Source organism: Dunckerocampus dactyliophorus, chromosome 10 (genome assembly GCF_027744805.1).
Source record: "Dunckerocampus dactyliophorus isolate RoL2022-P2 chromosome 10, RoL_Ddac_1.1, whole genome shotgun sequence".
In the NCBI taxonomy this organism is placed as follows: Eukaryota; Metazoa; Chordata; class Actinopteri; order Syngnathiformes; family Syngnathidae; genus Dunckerocampus; species Dunckerocampus dactyliophorus.
Window position 1 is genome coordinate 2046022 of NC_072828.1, and position 15646 is coordinate 2061667.

The 15646-nt window shown below is 39.8% G+C and overlaps 2 protein-coding genes across 4 annotated transcripts in view; one reads left to right on the top strand and one right to left on the bottom strand.

The window, feature by feature from the left end:
* Positions 1–905: 905 nt before the first annotated feature.
* mydgf (myeloid-derived growth factor) lies at positions 906–13080 on the top strand. 2 transcript variants are annotated; one of them, XM_054789521.1, is made up of 6 exons: positions 923–1256; positions 2997–3047; positions 3364–3425; positions 5844–5925; positions 10476–10551; positions 11716–13080. In XM_054789521.1, the coding sequence occupies exons 1-6, from the start codon at positions 1071–1073 to the stop codon at positions 11793–11795; spliced, it is 537 nt and encodes a 178-aa protein (XP_054645496.1). In that variant the 5' UTR covers positions 923–1070; the 3' UTR covers positions 11796–13080. The 2 variants fall into 2 exon arrangements, with proteins under 2 accessions (XP_054645497.1, XP_054645496.1); XM_054789522.1 differs by lacking the exon at positions 2997–3047 and having other exon boundaries at positions 906–1256.
* The window catches only part of LOC129188664 (arginine-glutamic acid dipeptide repeats protein), a 31496-nt gene continuing 25882 nt past the window's right edge, over positions 10033–15646 (bottom strand). For both annotated transcript variants that reach the window (XM_054789517.1, XM_054789518.1), the window contains 2 exons: positions 12457–12547; positions 10033–10297 (listed from right to left, as the gene is read on the bottom strand). The gene's annotated coding sequence lies outside the window, so the exon portion shown is untranslated. The remainder of the gene's footprint in view (positions 10298–12456; positions 12548–15646) is intronic.

The following is a 15646-nucleotide window of genomic DNA, read 5'->3' on the forward strand; positions in this document are numbered from 1 at the left end:
TCTACTGTGCACCCTGGCTCAGCAGTCCCCTATAGCAATGATAGTTTTACTCCTCTAGAAAGAGATTTTCATTTGAACTGCATATCCTATCCTTTTTTACACTAAAATCCATGGTCATGATCCTTTACTTTTTATTCTTACTTTCATACAATTCACTATGCTCTCGTCTGTACAAAATATGAATCATAAAAGAGAGTGACTTTGGACAAGTTTTAAAATCATTTAACATTTAGCTGATTTTTATTTTTTGTTATGAAATACAAATAACCTCTTTTCTGATAAAGAAATATATTTTAACAAAAAACACAGGAATAATACGTGATAACCATAACGTGTAATAACCATAAACACGAACACACACACACACAGACACACACAGAAAAAACAACAATACTGAAACAAAACCAAGCTTGCTAACTGCACTGTATACAATGCCTGGTAAGCATCATGGAAGCACTGAGATTCTCATTCCTTCAAGTAACGCAACCTTCGTCCCTTAAGGAAATACATATATCCTGATATAACAAAAAAGTACGTACATTTCCTCTTAGCTATTATAGAGCTATATAAACCTATCAATTCTGGACATACATTTAATCAGAGGAATTTTACACGATCGAAGCTGCACATGCAGGCATCTTAAGTCGAAATTTGTGTCCAATCCGAATTAATAAAAGTTCACCACGAATGCGAAAGCTTGCCGGAGAAGTGTTTCTTGCGAGTAGCAATATGGCGGCCGTTTGCCTTCACAAGTCATAGCCAATGAGCTATACAGATATATTTTACAGATCAGTGGATCTTTCCCGAGTAGACCGGAAGCTGTGCTCCTTCAAGGCAGGATGTTTTCCCGGGAACAATAACAAATTATTTTAAAAAAGGAGGGAGGTGGGCAAAGATGGATAAAATACGATAGTTTTTGGTGAAAGCGGGACGATTGACGCGTATGCTCATAAGGATTAAAAAAAATGTAACTGCGTTGACATTTTTCGTCAGTAGATGGCGACATTGTACAAAACACAGTTTACGAGCCGCCAAGAACACACAACAGAAGAAGCCACTGATAACATGGGATGCTTCAGAGTCACACACTCACACAGTTAGGAAACATGGCAAACTTGTGTGCTCATAAAGTAGCATTTTCGCTCATCTTGTTGCTCATGTCAACTTTCCCGGCCCAAGCTACGGAGGAGCAGACGAGAACGACGGAGTTTGACGTGAGACCAGGTGGAATGGTGCAAACATTCACCGACTCTATTGTAAGTGTTTCTTTTAGTAATGCATTTTACACAGCATGCGACACAGCTAATGCATCTTTCATGCACTTAAACCGAAACAATACGGCTAAAAATACGTATCCTTATGGTTCTTTTTATGGCGATAAGCTTCTCAAATGATCAGTTTTCGGTTGTTGCGTTCTTGCGCTGTCCCGACAACAGCAATTTTATTGATGGATTTGGTTTATTCTTCAGTTAATTCGTTTGTAGATTTTGTGTATTCTTCAGTTAATTCGTTTGTTGATTTAAGTGGCGTGCTTTCCAAATAGCGTACATATTTTAGGGCAAACGAGTTTGACTCTTGGCAAGCATAAGTGTGAAGACTACATTCCGTCCCTCGTAGATGACGTCACAGCCAGTGAAGGGCTGACACGTCGCTGGCTGCCACAACGCCGCCATTGATTGGCGGAGGAACAGGAAGAGCAAATGTCTATTGGCGCTGTTATTACGTATTGTACAGTATTTAACGGTAATTTAGTTATGCTTTGATACATAATAACAATCCTATCATCCAGATTACTGGTATTATTGCTGGAATTTTTTTGTCTTATATTTTTTTAAATGTTGTTATGAAGTGTTTATTTAAATCTTTTGCAATTTTTTTTCACTGGATTTACAGCTGTGTTTTTGTTGATGGTGCAGTGCCAGAGTAATATGCACTGTTCATTTCATTTGAAATATTGGAGCCATTTTTCAAAAGACATCCCTTTCAGTAGCGGCCATTTTAGGCCATTTTGACAGATCTTTCAAGGCACACAGAATATTGTGTTGTATGGTTATATAAACATGGAACCTACCACCCACCTCTTGTGCAAAAAATATAAAAGAGTAAAAGTATAAATACATTTTTGGGATCGGGTGTTCAGGATTATAAAAACGTATAAATACTTCTTTGGTATTGAAAGAGTTAAGTCACGACCCACTTTTATTGAAGTAATCTTTAATTTTTATTTATTAGTATTCTTTTTTTTACACTTTTATTGAAGTTGTTTTTATGTTTATTTTAATCAAATTTACACTTTTTTATTTTTATATTTATTCTTGCATTTATTTATCTGTATTTCTTCTACTTTTTATTTAATTGTTTTTTGTTGTTTTTTTAATCGCCTGTCATCTTTTGTCTAAAGTGCCTTTTTACAGGAATTTATTAAGGCATTTTGCCAAGGAAATAAGGAAGAACATGATAACTGCATGCATACTAATAATAATAATAATAATAATAATAATACATTCCAATTAAATATGAAAAACAGCACAAAATCAGATGTTTCACTTGAAGTCAGGCATGAGTTGTATATTACCATTGTATATTTCTATGAGTATATTAAACATGGAAACAGATATGTGGGGAAAGCAGTGGTCCCTGCATGAATGCTATTTTTGTCTGCGACCCACCACTTTTGAGTCCTGACCCACCAGACCAGTTGAGGACCACAGCTTTGCATGATAGCTCTGAGGATTTGTTTTTTTGCACGTTTGCTGGATAAATTGCTGACTTTATCCGTGCAAGCAGCTGTTTGTCAGTAGTTGTATTAGTGTTGTTCTGTATGAAGTGTATTTTATCATTGTGTTTTGTATTTGATGATTTGTGCACTTTGTAACAGCTTTATGTCTTGATGATGTTGCGCTAATCTCTATGAATTTGAAGCATTGCATCCCGTGTAGTATACTGCTGAATGATTTATTTGCACATTTCATGGACAAAGTGCTGTGTTTCTACAGGGAGGGTATGCGTGCTCCTTCCTCTGCGCTGCGCAAGGGGGAACCAACGAGGTGAGCGCTGCACAGGTGTTGCCCGTCACAGGAAGTTGCAAGAATGTCTCTTCATTCGTCACACAGCCTCATTTTCTTTGCGTTGCTACGCGACGCTTTTCTTTGGCCAAGCAAAATACTTTGTCGTTTAACTCAGAGCTCAAACCTTCGTCCCATCGGGTCAGTTGGGATCAGGACCTGCATGGCCAGATTCCATGTTTCGTTCTGATCTAATGAGTGCATGGAAACAGATATGTGGGGAAAGCAGTGGTCCCTGCACTTGCAACATGTGATGGATTGTTCATTCACATCAACACTTTTATATGTCTGTTTGCAGAAATGGCTAATGAGTGTGGGCCTCAGCGATGACGACAAGCTGTTTTCTTGCTCTGTGTGGAGGTGAGGCTAAAATGCACACACGCACACACTTGAGGGGGGGGGGAATTCTGCTGTCCCTACAACTAGGAATGGCCATCTGTCTACATTTCATTGACTTGTCAGGGTTTCCGCTACATGTAATTGATTGTGGCGCGTCGCCACAACAAAATAAAAGCCGTCACACCTTTAAAAATGAGTTTTTTTTTTGTTTTTGTTTTTTTTTTTACTTTAAAACAATTTAAAGTAATATATTGTGTGAATGGATAAATATGTTATATACTGTAAATTCCGATGTATGAGCTGCTACTTTTTTCTCAAACTTCGGTGTGGCTAATTTTTGGCTAAAACGGCTAACAAATGAGCGGAATAACGCAGCCTGAAGGGCTTGTGGCATGGTGAGGGACGTCTACCCACAGCTGGTGTCATGCTCTTCTTCAGTCTGAATCAACAGCGCCTCTCCTGGTTGCAGCTAAGTAGCGCACTCCATTCTGATGTTGCGGTTTGTTTTTTGTATGACTGAAACATATCTGCTTGAGTCGATGTCGACATGTGCACTGTGCACCTCTTGCTTTGGATTTTGCGGCTTCACTCTATCACGGTTTTAAAGAAATATGTTAATTAGTAAATCATTGCTGTTTTGAGGTTGAATACGGCCTGTTACTGGATTAGTCAAAGGATATGCATATTTAAGCAGCCTAAATGTTTATATAACCATACAACACAATATTCTGTGTGCCTTGGAAGATCAGTCCAAATGGTCTAAAATGGCCGCTACTGGGGATTGTCTTTAGAAAAATTCATTTCCAACTATTTCAACGTTAAATTAGTAAGTTTTCTTCTCGTAATTACGACTTTATTCCCATAATATTTTGACTTTTTAGTGTTCTTGTTAAATTACATTCTTAGAATGTGCCGTAGGCCAATTAAAAAAAAAAAAAAAACCTGTGCCACAAATGTCCTCTGGGCCGCACTTTGGACAGCCCTGGTTTATGTTGACATGAGCCACCCAGTGATAATATAATGTGGTCCTATTTGTCAGATGGCCTGCAGTTTGTATCCATTAGTAATAAAGAATCCAGACACGTGAAGGTCAGTCATGGTATCCCACAGGGTTCTGTGCTAGGACCTGTATTGTTCAGCCTTCATATGTCCCCCTTAGGCAATATCATTAGAAAACACTCCATTAACATGCACTGCAACTGTACTTACCAATGAAACCTCACCAAACTGGTCTGCTGTCCAAACTCCAGGCGTGTCTTAACGACATAAAGAAGTGGATGACGTCAAACTTTTTATTGTTAAGCTCAGATAAGACTGAAATCATAGTCCTTGGTTCAGGGACAAGATGGCAAATGATATTTCCGCCCTAGATGGTCCTGCACTCACCCCCCACAATGCAGTCAGAAACCTTGGTGTCATGTTCCATCAGGACCTTCCCTTGAGTTCCCAAATAGGACAAGTGTCAAAAACAGCATTTTTCCATTGACCAAACGTGAAGAAAATCTACCAAATGCAGGAGAACTTGTTCATGCTTTGGTGACCTCCAGGTTGGATTGTTGTAAGTCTCTGTTAACTGGTTGCCCTAAGAAATCCTGAAAGACCCTTCACTCAGTCCAAAATACTGCTGCACGGTTCTTAACCGGAACTGGAAGAAGAGATCATATCTCACCCGTACTGTGTTAGCCTCACTGCCTCACTTTCTTCCATATAAAGCACTACACGGTCAGGCACCAGTATATCTGAAAGAGCTCCTAGAACCCTAGCAACCCAGGAGAACTGACAATCACTTGCCACTCTGAGAATTTCAGAAGTAGAACAGGAGGTAGAGCATTTAGTTATCAGGCTCCTCTGTTACGGAACCATCTCCCCGACTCAATCCGCTAAATGCCAGAGAAAACCCACGCACACACGTGGAGAACATGCAAACTCCACGCAGAGATGCCCAACGGAGATTCCAACCCAGATCTTCCCCACCTCCTGACTGACAACATGCTAACCAGTTAGCAAGGCCACCGTGCCGCCTGTTAGTCTTCTTATGTTACAATATTTGCTGGAGGAATAAAAACTTTGAAGCATCAACTGCATTAAAACACTTATTTTATTATAAAGGGGGGAAAAAAATTTAAAAAGTCTCCACAAAACATGTCACACGCAAAACACTGAACGCGCACTTTAGCACAGAGCGGAAAACCGGGCTTGCCAAAGTAAGTTGATAACCACCGTGGCGGGACCAAATAAGTCTGATAGTGGATGTCGGGTTTTGTCGAGTTGCATCTTCAGCACCAAACCCGGGTTTGTGGAGGCACTTTGGCCGTGCACCCCCCCCCCCATGTGTGAAGCGCCATGAGATAACTGCTGCTTGTCATTTGGCGCTACAGTATAAAAATAAATTGAACGGAATATACATGACAACTAATTCCTATGTTTTCCCCTCTCAAGGCCTACGGGGATATCATACCTGTTTTTCACTCAGTTCAAAATGGAGTTGGAAGGAACCAAAATTGAACATGCAGATGCTTTCGTAAGTATGAACAGCTCCTTGCGTGATGATGTATTATTGACACAAGTGTTTGGACTGGAGTAGAACGTGCGCTGCAAAAACAGCCGTACTTGAAAGAAGCCCAAATGATCTTAAAACGAGTCGTTTCTTATTTCAAGCAAACCATTCTGCCAATGGGGTAAGCAAATGTTGCTCGGCTAGAAGTCTTACAACTGGAATATTTTCTCTTGTGACTATGAAGAATATAATGAGTCCTACAATCACATAGCTAGATTGAAGTCCAATGTTCTCATTGCAAGGTAAGAAGTAAGCCAAATGCTCTTAGAAGATTCTTAAATGGAGATCAAACGTGCTTTTGTGAGGCTAGATTTTAGCAAAAATATGTTTCCATATTCTAGATGTAGGAGTGTTATTCTATTTTCTTACAATTTCTAGAGTCTGCAATGAACCTATCATGCATGTGGAAGGAAGCCAGGGGAGAGTGTGAGTGCCCCACTAACATACTAACCACTCGGCCACCATGCAGCTAACATCTTTTCTTGTCGTCAAGTTGGCTATGTTGGTTACTTGTGTTCAACGAGCAGGAAGCAAATGATATGGATGGAACTTTTTTTATTTAAAAAGAGCGTGATTGCATCTAAGATTCACTTCATTTCGGAAAACCTATTGTCATAAACAATATCACAACACTAATTGTCATAACACTACTTCTTTTTTGGCATGATTTGCATGTCAATTCATTTTTACGTTTATAAACTAGATAAAAAAAGAGAGGTAGCCTTTTCTTGGATCAAGTTTAATCATTTTACACAGATTTTATGACTACTGTAGATTGAATTGGTACGCTTTATGAAATTTGCTGTGCAGTCTTCACTTTGGTCCGAAGTCAGCCAATCTTTACATTTATTTTCTGTGTGCGAGTCCATAAATTTAGAAATTTTAAAAAACAGTTTTATTCTTAAATTAAGACAAATCATCCAAATACGGTTTTCAGCTCATTATTAGAAATAAGAACTGCTTTCTTGCAAAAAATGGCTAGCTATACTTTCTTAATATAAGATTATTCTTCAACAACAAATTAAGAAAATTTGTCTTAAATGAAGAATAAAACTGCTTTCTAAACTTGATGAATTTAAGAATGTACTCAGACTGAAAATATATCTGCACAAAGTAAAAACTACATTTGAAGAAAGTGGAAAACTCCCATTTTAAGCAACCATTTCTTCAACATTTGCTGATTTGGCACCAGTGTGAAGGCTGCGCAGCAAATTTCATAGAGCGTACCAAGATTTATTATATTCAGTCTCGTCGTAAAATCTGTGTATGCGTCACATGATTCAACTTGGTTGAAGAAAAGATGACTCTCTTTTTATCTAGTTTATAAACATAAAAACTAGTGACTTGACAAGCAAATCGTGCCAAAGAATTCTGGTAGTGTTTATGTGACAATAGGTTTGGAATCTTGGATAAAAAGTTCCATCCATATCATTTGCTTCCTGCTCGTTGAACAGAAGTAACCAACGTAACTAACATGCTGACAAGAAAAGATGTTAGCTGCATGGCGGCCGAGTGGTTAGTATGTTAACCCGTACAATCACGCAACCTGGGTTTAAATCCCCGTCGGAACACATCTGTGTGGAACTCACACGCTCCCCCTCCCGTACTGGCTTCCTTCCATATGCATGATCGGTTCATTAGAGAAATTGTAAGAAAATGATCTTGCATGTCTGGAAATATGGCAAGTGGCAAATAATTAGCAGTGCACATGTTGGCTGTTTGATGTCAAATGCACTGTGGTGGTGAATAGAGGCAGAAATCATACAAACTACACTCCTGGCCAAGTCTATCAGGCCATCAGAACAGAAGCCACAGTGCGCCCCCGCCTGGTGATCGTAGGTATTACCTTTTTAAAGTTGCACCTCCTCAGCCGCTTTTCTCCTGGCACACACACACACACACACACACACACACACACACAGACTCAGTCACCGCTTTAACAAAGATACAAGCCCTCGCACGTTTCCCCCCTCCCGCTCCCCGTCAAAGTGCTCGCTCTCGGAGGAGTCGAGGAAAGTACCGAGTCGGCACAAGTGTCACATAATCAAAGCGGAAAGTGCACCCGCGGATGAACATTTTTTCTTTTCTTGTGTAGCTTGCAAATAAACAGACTTCTGAGTTGGCCGCACAACAAGGCTGGGGATGTCTCTGCCCCCCACCGCCCACATTTGGCCACGTTTGCGGTTTGACGCGTGCACGCACACAATCCAGTCAATACAAGAAGAGCTTCAAAACGTCAATAATACTTTTTTTTGACAGTGAGAGAGACATGAACAGGTACAGTAGAGCCCTGTCCCTCCTTTGGCATGATGAGATAGCGGTCTGAATCCATGACCCTCAGGCTTTGACCCATGTGGCTGAGTGGGGGTAAGATTTCTACGTGCAAAAAAAGACAAGAAACGCACGGAGGGCGCGTATGCAACGTGCCGATTTTTGAGCGGCAGAGGTTCAAACAAACTCTACGGGCGCTTTCACTTTTTTCAGGTTGCACGTTTGTACGGTTTGTACGTCTCAAGCTAAGAAGTTTTATATATTCCAAGAAAAAAGTGCATCTCAGCTTTATCATGGAGACAAAAAAAGACTATGATTAATGTCAACTTCAATATTTACTCTGTTTTTTTTACCAATTTTTTAAAATGTTTTTTTATTATTTTTTTTTTCCATTTTCCAAATATTTGACTTTCTTCTTAAACAATCAAAAAACAATCCAAAAAAATTCCAAACTATTATGACTTTATTCCCATATAATTACAACTTAATTTTCCTAAAATTACAACTTAATTCTGTTTTCTTTGTTTCTCAGAATACAACAACTTAAAAAATATATTTATACGGTATATAACAAACTCTTCCCTCACCCTCACCCACCCCCCATCTCCCCGGGGAGGGTGGGTGGCTGTTCATCTCCAGCTCGGGTCCTCTACCAGAGGCCTGGGAGCTTGGGAGTCCTGCGCAGTATCTTAGCTGTTCCTAGGACTGCTCTTCTGGACGGAGATGTCTGATGTTTCTCCAGGTATCTGCTGGAGCCACTTCTCCGGTGTAGGGGAAATAGACGGCAATGGACACGATATCTATATCTATATAGATATATAGATATAGATAGATAACTCCATAATAATAATTACTATTATTATATAATATATATAATCTTAATATTTTTACTTTATTTTTGTAAAAAAAATCCATTTGTGCGGCAGTTTTTATGAACTATTTCAATTTTAAATTTGTACATTTTGTTGTTGCAAGTATGACGTTATTCCCATAATATTTTTACTTCTATCGTTTATTTTTCTGCAACCAAATTTTCCTTCATTAGTGTTTTTTTTTATCTGTCATATTATAATTTTAAAAAAGCATATTTGTCTTTAATATTTCATCTCTCTCTCATAATATTACAACTTTATTCTCACAAAATTGTGACTTTGTTCCTTCTTAGTATCCGACATTTTTCTCTTGATATTTTTAACTTTGTTTGTCAAATTACAGCTGTTTTTTTCCCCACTTCTGCTGAATTTTATTTTATTTTTTTACATGTTCAATTATTTAAAATTTAAATTTGTACATTTTCTTCTCATAATTATAACTTATTCCAATGTTTTGACTTTATTCTGTTATTTTCTGCAACCTAATTTTCCCCAAAATTGCAGCTTTATTTGTCATAATATTATGACTTCAAGAAAAAAAAGATGCTTTTTTAAAATTTATTTTAACATTTTGCTCTTGATATTTTGACATTATTCTTGTAAAATTACTGCTGAATATTCCATTTTGCTGTTTTTTGTATCAAAATGTGCTTGTTAAGTGTGCTGCGTGGCCACAAATGGCCCCTGGGGACACTTTGTTGGACGGCCCTGCCCTACGGAATGCCGCCCTGGGGCAATTCCATTCCCAGGTGGCCCGTAGCTGGTGTCAGCATGACTCACAGTAGAATGCATACAGTACGTGTCCGCTGTGCGTCTTATCTTTCTGCTTCCGTTGTGTTGAGTTTCATCCGAGAGCACTTTTGTACTGCTAAGAATCTATTTCACACATCACTAAAGAAAGACGCCACTTACCACCACTTTGCTTTCGTTCTTTTTATTTTGAATGCACATTTTCCACCCCGCCCTCTCTTTTTTTTATTTTCTATAAATGTTTTAATCCCCCTGCGTATGTCCCGGCCTTTAAGTGGCTACAACAAATGCAATCAGGCACAAGAGGGAAACAGTTGCGTTTCATGGAAGGAAGCTTTCTTTCTGCCTGAGCGATGGTTGTGGACACGCCTCCTTCCTCCGGCAAGGTGACACACACACACACACACACACACACACTGGTGGCATCGTGTGTGTGCGCTGTGCTGCAAACACAGAAAGAAATAAGCTTACTAATAATTGTGGCAAAAAGAACTACTCAAGCAACCCTTCACAGCATCCCCTTCATCTTGGCTCTCCACTTTCTTCCTCATCTTTTTCCATCATGCTTTTATGTACAAGGTGTGTGTGTGTGTGTGTGTGTGTGTGTGTGTGTGTGTCCAGTCTCAAGCAGCGGTGACACCAGGACAGGGTAACGTGGCTCTTGGTCCGGAAGAATACACCGTAGGAGAGTCCACAGGTGAGTTTAATCAACGTAAATTTAAATTCAAAATGAAAAAGACGCCACAGGCCGAACCACAAGGCAGCAGAAACGTGACATTTCTACTGGTTTCATCAAATCCAAACTGTATCATGTGATTTTTGGACTTTTTTTTCCCCCCAATTTGTTAAAAAGTCTGGAACTAATGTAATGTACTACTGTAGTCGTATGGGGTTACAGTTTTACATTTCCAAGTATTTCTATGAAGCAGGAGAAGCATGTGATTTCCCCCAGCCAATCAGCAAAGAAATCTTAGGATAATATAAAAATGAAAATATAACATTAAAAAAGTAGCGTACTGTACTGGTATGTCCTAAAAAGTATTTTTTAAGTATAATAATAATAATACTATAGTTTTCCGTGGTTACTCTGAGATAGCAACATTTCCAAATGTGATGCTAATATTTCATTGAGTGCTGTGTAAAAGTAGGAATGAACAGAAAGTTGTCCACAAGGTGACGCTGTTCAGTCATTGTCGGACTGCTCGTAGACGTGTGCCCTCTACAGGAACGCAAAGGAATTGCTCGCCAAAGCTAAACGCGATTACATGAATTCATAGGTCCTTTTTGTTATTTCCAGTAATAAATTTGTAAAAAAAAAAATTGTTTGAAAATGATTCAGTTTTTTAAGTTGTTTAATTTTCCCATTTTTAGTGGCAGCTTTTAGTTTCGGTGCTTTCCCAGCTATGTAACATTCAATATGAACTAAGTGCAAACGTGGTCGTTTAAAAAAAGATCCATCCATTTTCTATGCCGCTTATCCTCACTAGGGTCGCGGGTATGCGTCAGGCGAGAGGGGGGTACATCCTGGACTGGTCACCAGCCAAATGCAGGGCACATATAGACACACAGTTTAAAAAAAAAGTTATCTATGAAATTCTTTTAAATTAAAAACTTGTATTTATAATCTGCATGAGATGTTGTGACTCCCTTGCCTCCTTTTCGTGCGTAGTGACGTACAGTGGTGTGAAAAAGTGTTTGGCCCCTTCCTGATTCCTTTTTTTTAATTGTTTTTTTAAAACACATTTAAGTGTGACAAACGTGCAGAAAAATAAAATCAGGAAGTGGGGCAAACACTTGTGTTGACTGTTGAGCAACGATGCCAATGGTCCATTAAGCAACTCTTCCCCCTGCTGACCTCTAGTGACCCACACGGATGGAAGGTTCAAAGCTCAACTGGCCAAGCTGATGGTGGTCGGACGCACGCGGCACGAAGAGCTGTGAGCGAGCGAGTGAGCCATCTTTCCCGGCTGAACGCTTCTTCTGCATTTCAGCTCGCTCGTACACGGTGGATCCATCTTCAGAGAGAATTGCTGACATGACTTTAAATAATGGTGGTGATGATGACGGGATATTTGACCCTTCCAAACAATATCAATATCCTTTTTATTTCCTCCTCATGATGATGCTTTTTCATGAAAAGGCCGTTTGTGGATCTTCCGGTGTTGTAATCCACTGGGGCTGTTCCATAAGGGAATATAGTATAGAGATACACACTCTAGATTGCATATTTACAGGTCAGGGAGTACTGTAATTCTCAGCAGCATCACATTCCTCTATCTGACTTTATGCAAGCATATTAGGATGCATCACAAATCACCTCTACTTGCTTACTTTCTCGGGGGTGTTTTTAGCCGGAAGGGATACTTGGAACGGGGAACGGCTTGTTAAAAATGATATCTGAAGAGGAGTGGGTGTGTTTTTGATCAATCTTAACTGTGAAATTGATTGTTAAAGGTTCGGAAAACTAACAAATGGATCGCTTTCATCCTTGTCACGATGTGTCCAAGCCTGTTGCTGGCATCCTCCAGAGTCAATACAGAATTGAGCATCATTTCAGGTCCCTGTTGAGAGATAAAAAGCAAAACACATGTGATGTTTGTACCTTCTTGGCTTTGTTCTCATCCCGCCCAAGAGGCCCAAGTAGATGGGGAAACGGGGGTCCTAACAGGAAGTAAACCACATCCAGGTGATGGCTGAAAAAGAAACACACACACAAAGATACTCTTTAAGACGATTTTTTTGCCGGAGCTCGCACAACTATGTGAAGCTACGGGACACGCTTCCGGTCAAAGCTACCCGACACCGAGAAAAATTAGGTGGAAATTTGTCATTCGATTTCCATCTTTATACTGTAACTACAGGAGCAAGTTTTCAATTCCGTGATGGTTTATTCAGATCGTCTGGTGTTGCTGGAAACACAACTTTTTGTGTACTGGTACTGGAAAGGAAATCCATTGATTAGCCATACATCGCATGAGTATCAGAAACTCAACGAATGCGCTGCTCCTAATTTGAAGTTTCAACGCAAACATCCGCTCTGAACACGGAAGTACCACGCTCTTAATGTATTAGCAGGGTTGCGAGATCTCGGAAAAAAATCTTTTTTTAGCCATCAATTTTTTTCTCCATGTTCCCTCGGTTGCTCCGTAAAATATGTAAATGGTTGCTTTTTCTACAATTTCTGTTGTGATTCCTGAGAGGTGACTCAATAAAGTTGTTCTGAGAATTCCTGTATTTGTGTTTGTCAGTGAACGTATCACACCCATTATGATAGCTGTGCATCACTGATCAGTGGTGTGCATAGTGTGTCCATTTTAGTTTATGTGGGCTGGCCATAAAGTGTCCTGGTTTTACTTTACATTTTAAATTTCAGTCGGCTGTGTAAAGGGGCTAAACGGTCGACTAAATAATCTCTTTTTCGATCGTTGTTTTTAGCATTAGCACTGCGAGTCCACGGCCGTCGTCGTCTCGGTGACTTTTACAGTCGACAACACGCTTGAGGTGCTCAGTACCGACACCTACAGGAGGTAAGTGGAACAGCAAGAACCTTAACGTGTACTGTATTTCGTGACGTATATTATGAGCTAGTGATGTGTGACACCACCGATTTCATTTCCGATCCGATGCTGAGTAAAATTCAGTCTGGTATGGCGATACCGATACTAAATTTGCCTTAGGTGTCTGGTAAGCGTAAAATAGGAAACTAAAAATTCTTTATGCTAGCATAAAGTATACAAGACTATTAATGAAATTTATTAATTTAATGTCATATAAAGGATCTTTGACTAGTGTTTTTGCAGTAAGTCCTTTCAAACAGAGACACTCTCCTGTCGCATAGAGGATCTTTGCCTAGCGGTTTTGCATCACATAGAAGATCTTTGACTAATAGAGTAGGTCCTTCAGATCAGGCGCACTCCTGTCACATAGAGGACCTTCAAAACAGAGGTGGACTCCTGTAGCATGGAGGATCTTTGACTATCGTTTTTTGCAGTCGGTCGTGCAAAACAGAGGAGAATCCTTTCACATAGAGGATCTTTGACTAGCATTTTTGCAGGAGGCCCTTCAAAACAGAGGCGTACTCCTGTCGCATAGAGGATCTTTGACTCGGGTTTTTGCAGGAGGCCCTTCAAAACAGAGGCGTACTCCTGTCGCATAGAGGATCTTTGACTCGGGTTTTTGCAGCAGGTCATTCAAAACAGAGGTGCACTCATTTCATATAGGTCTTTGACTAGTGTTTTTGCATCACATAGAGGATCTTTGACTAGTGTTTTTGCCATAGTTCCTTCAAAACAGAGGCGCACTCCTGCCACATAGAGGATCTTTGACTAGGGTTTTTGCAGTAGGTCTCTCAAAACAGAGGAACATTCCTTTCACATAGTGGATCTTTGACAAGCATTTTTGCAGTAGGTCCTTCAAAACAGAGGTGCACTCAATTCATATAGAGGATCTTTGACTACGGTTTTTGCATCACATAGAGGATCTTTGACTAGCATTTTTACAGTAGGTCCTTCAAAGCAGAGGCGCACTCCTGTCGCACAGAGGATCTTTGACTAGCGTTCTTTGCTCAAGCTCCTTAAAAACAGCAGAGTCCTCCTATCAAATAGCGGACCTCTGACAAGTGATTTCTGCAGAAGGTACTGTACTTACAAACAAGAGTGCTCCTGTCATAAAGACAATCTTTGACTAATGTTTTTGCTAGCTCCTCTTCCTCTCGGTCCATTTTGGCAGTCGACACAAGGCGCACTAGCGACACCCTCAGGAGTAGCGTGGCACAGCAGTAACATGACTGCGAGGTTTGCTCCATGTGAGTTGGAATTAAAAAAAAAAAAAGGTAAGCATAAAAACAGAGCCAGTGAAGCGCTATTAAATATTCCCAACATGTCTGGAGAACATTTTCACATGTGCCTAAGATAAAGTGTCACGTTACGCTAATATATTCCTCATTTAGTCTGGGACGCAACAACAAGCGACAGTTACTGTGCCGTTCAAATAAATGTTTGACTCTATTAGCATACATTGTCCTGGGACGCTTAGTTTTTTTTCCATGAGATAAAAGGGCTTTCATTGTTGCTTTGCAGGGATGCACTCAATCCTAAGCAGTACATATGGGAACGTATAGGACGCTGATCTTTGCGGGCTTATGGAGATATCGGAGTCAGGGGGGGATTTATTCATTTTATGTTAAGCCAAGAGAAAGCAGCTCATCTTGATTGTCCTCCGAGCGCCACCAGTGGATGTTAAACACAACCTCATGAGCCAGCGGCGTCCAACGCTTTTTCCAGCGAGGGCCGCATTGTGGAAAATCAAAGGATGCGACTTTGCCACTTTCGTATTTTGTAAGATCTGCTGAGAAGTTATATCTTGTAGATGTTTCAAGAAGAAACTGAATCTCAGCTTGGTCATACAGGTGAAAAAGACTAATATGAACTCATTCAATCCCAGCCATTTTACAAAAGACAACCCCTTCAGTCGCGGCCATTTTAGACCATTTTGACTGATCTTTCAGGGCACACAGAATATTGTGTTGTATGGTTATATAAACCAAAAGACACATTAGACTCCCGTTTTTCGTCAGAAAAAAAAGTTTGTTTCTACCTTTTTCCGTTCTTTAGTAATCAGCAGTAGAACATAGGTAACTTTCAGGAAAATATCAGTTCCCAATTAAAAAAGGGAGAAAAAGCAGCTTTATGTGAAAAGATACATTTCAAGCAGAACTTCCACTTTGACACAAATATTTTTTGTTTTTGTGACATCTGTAGGATAATATCGTTTTACGATCTTGTTAGCTGAGT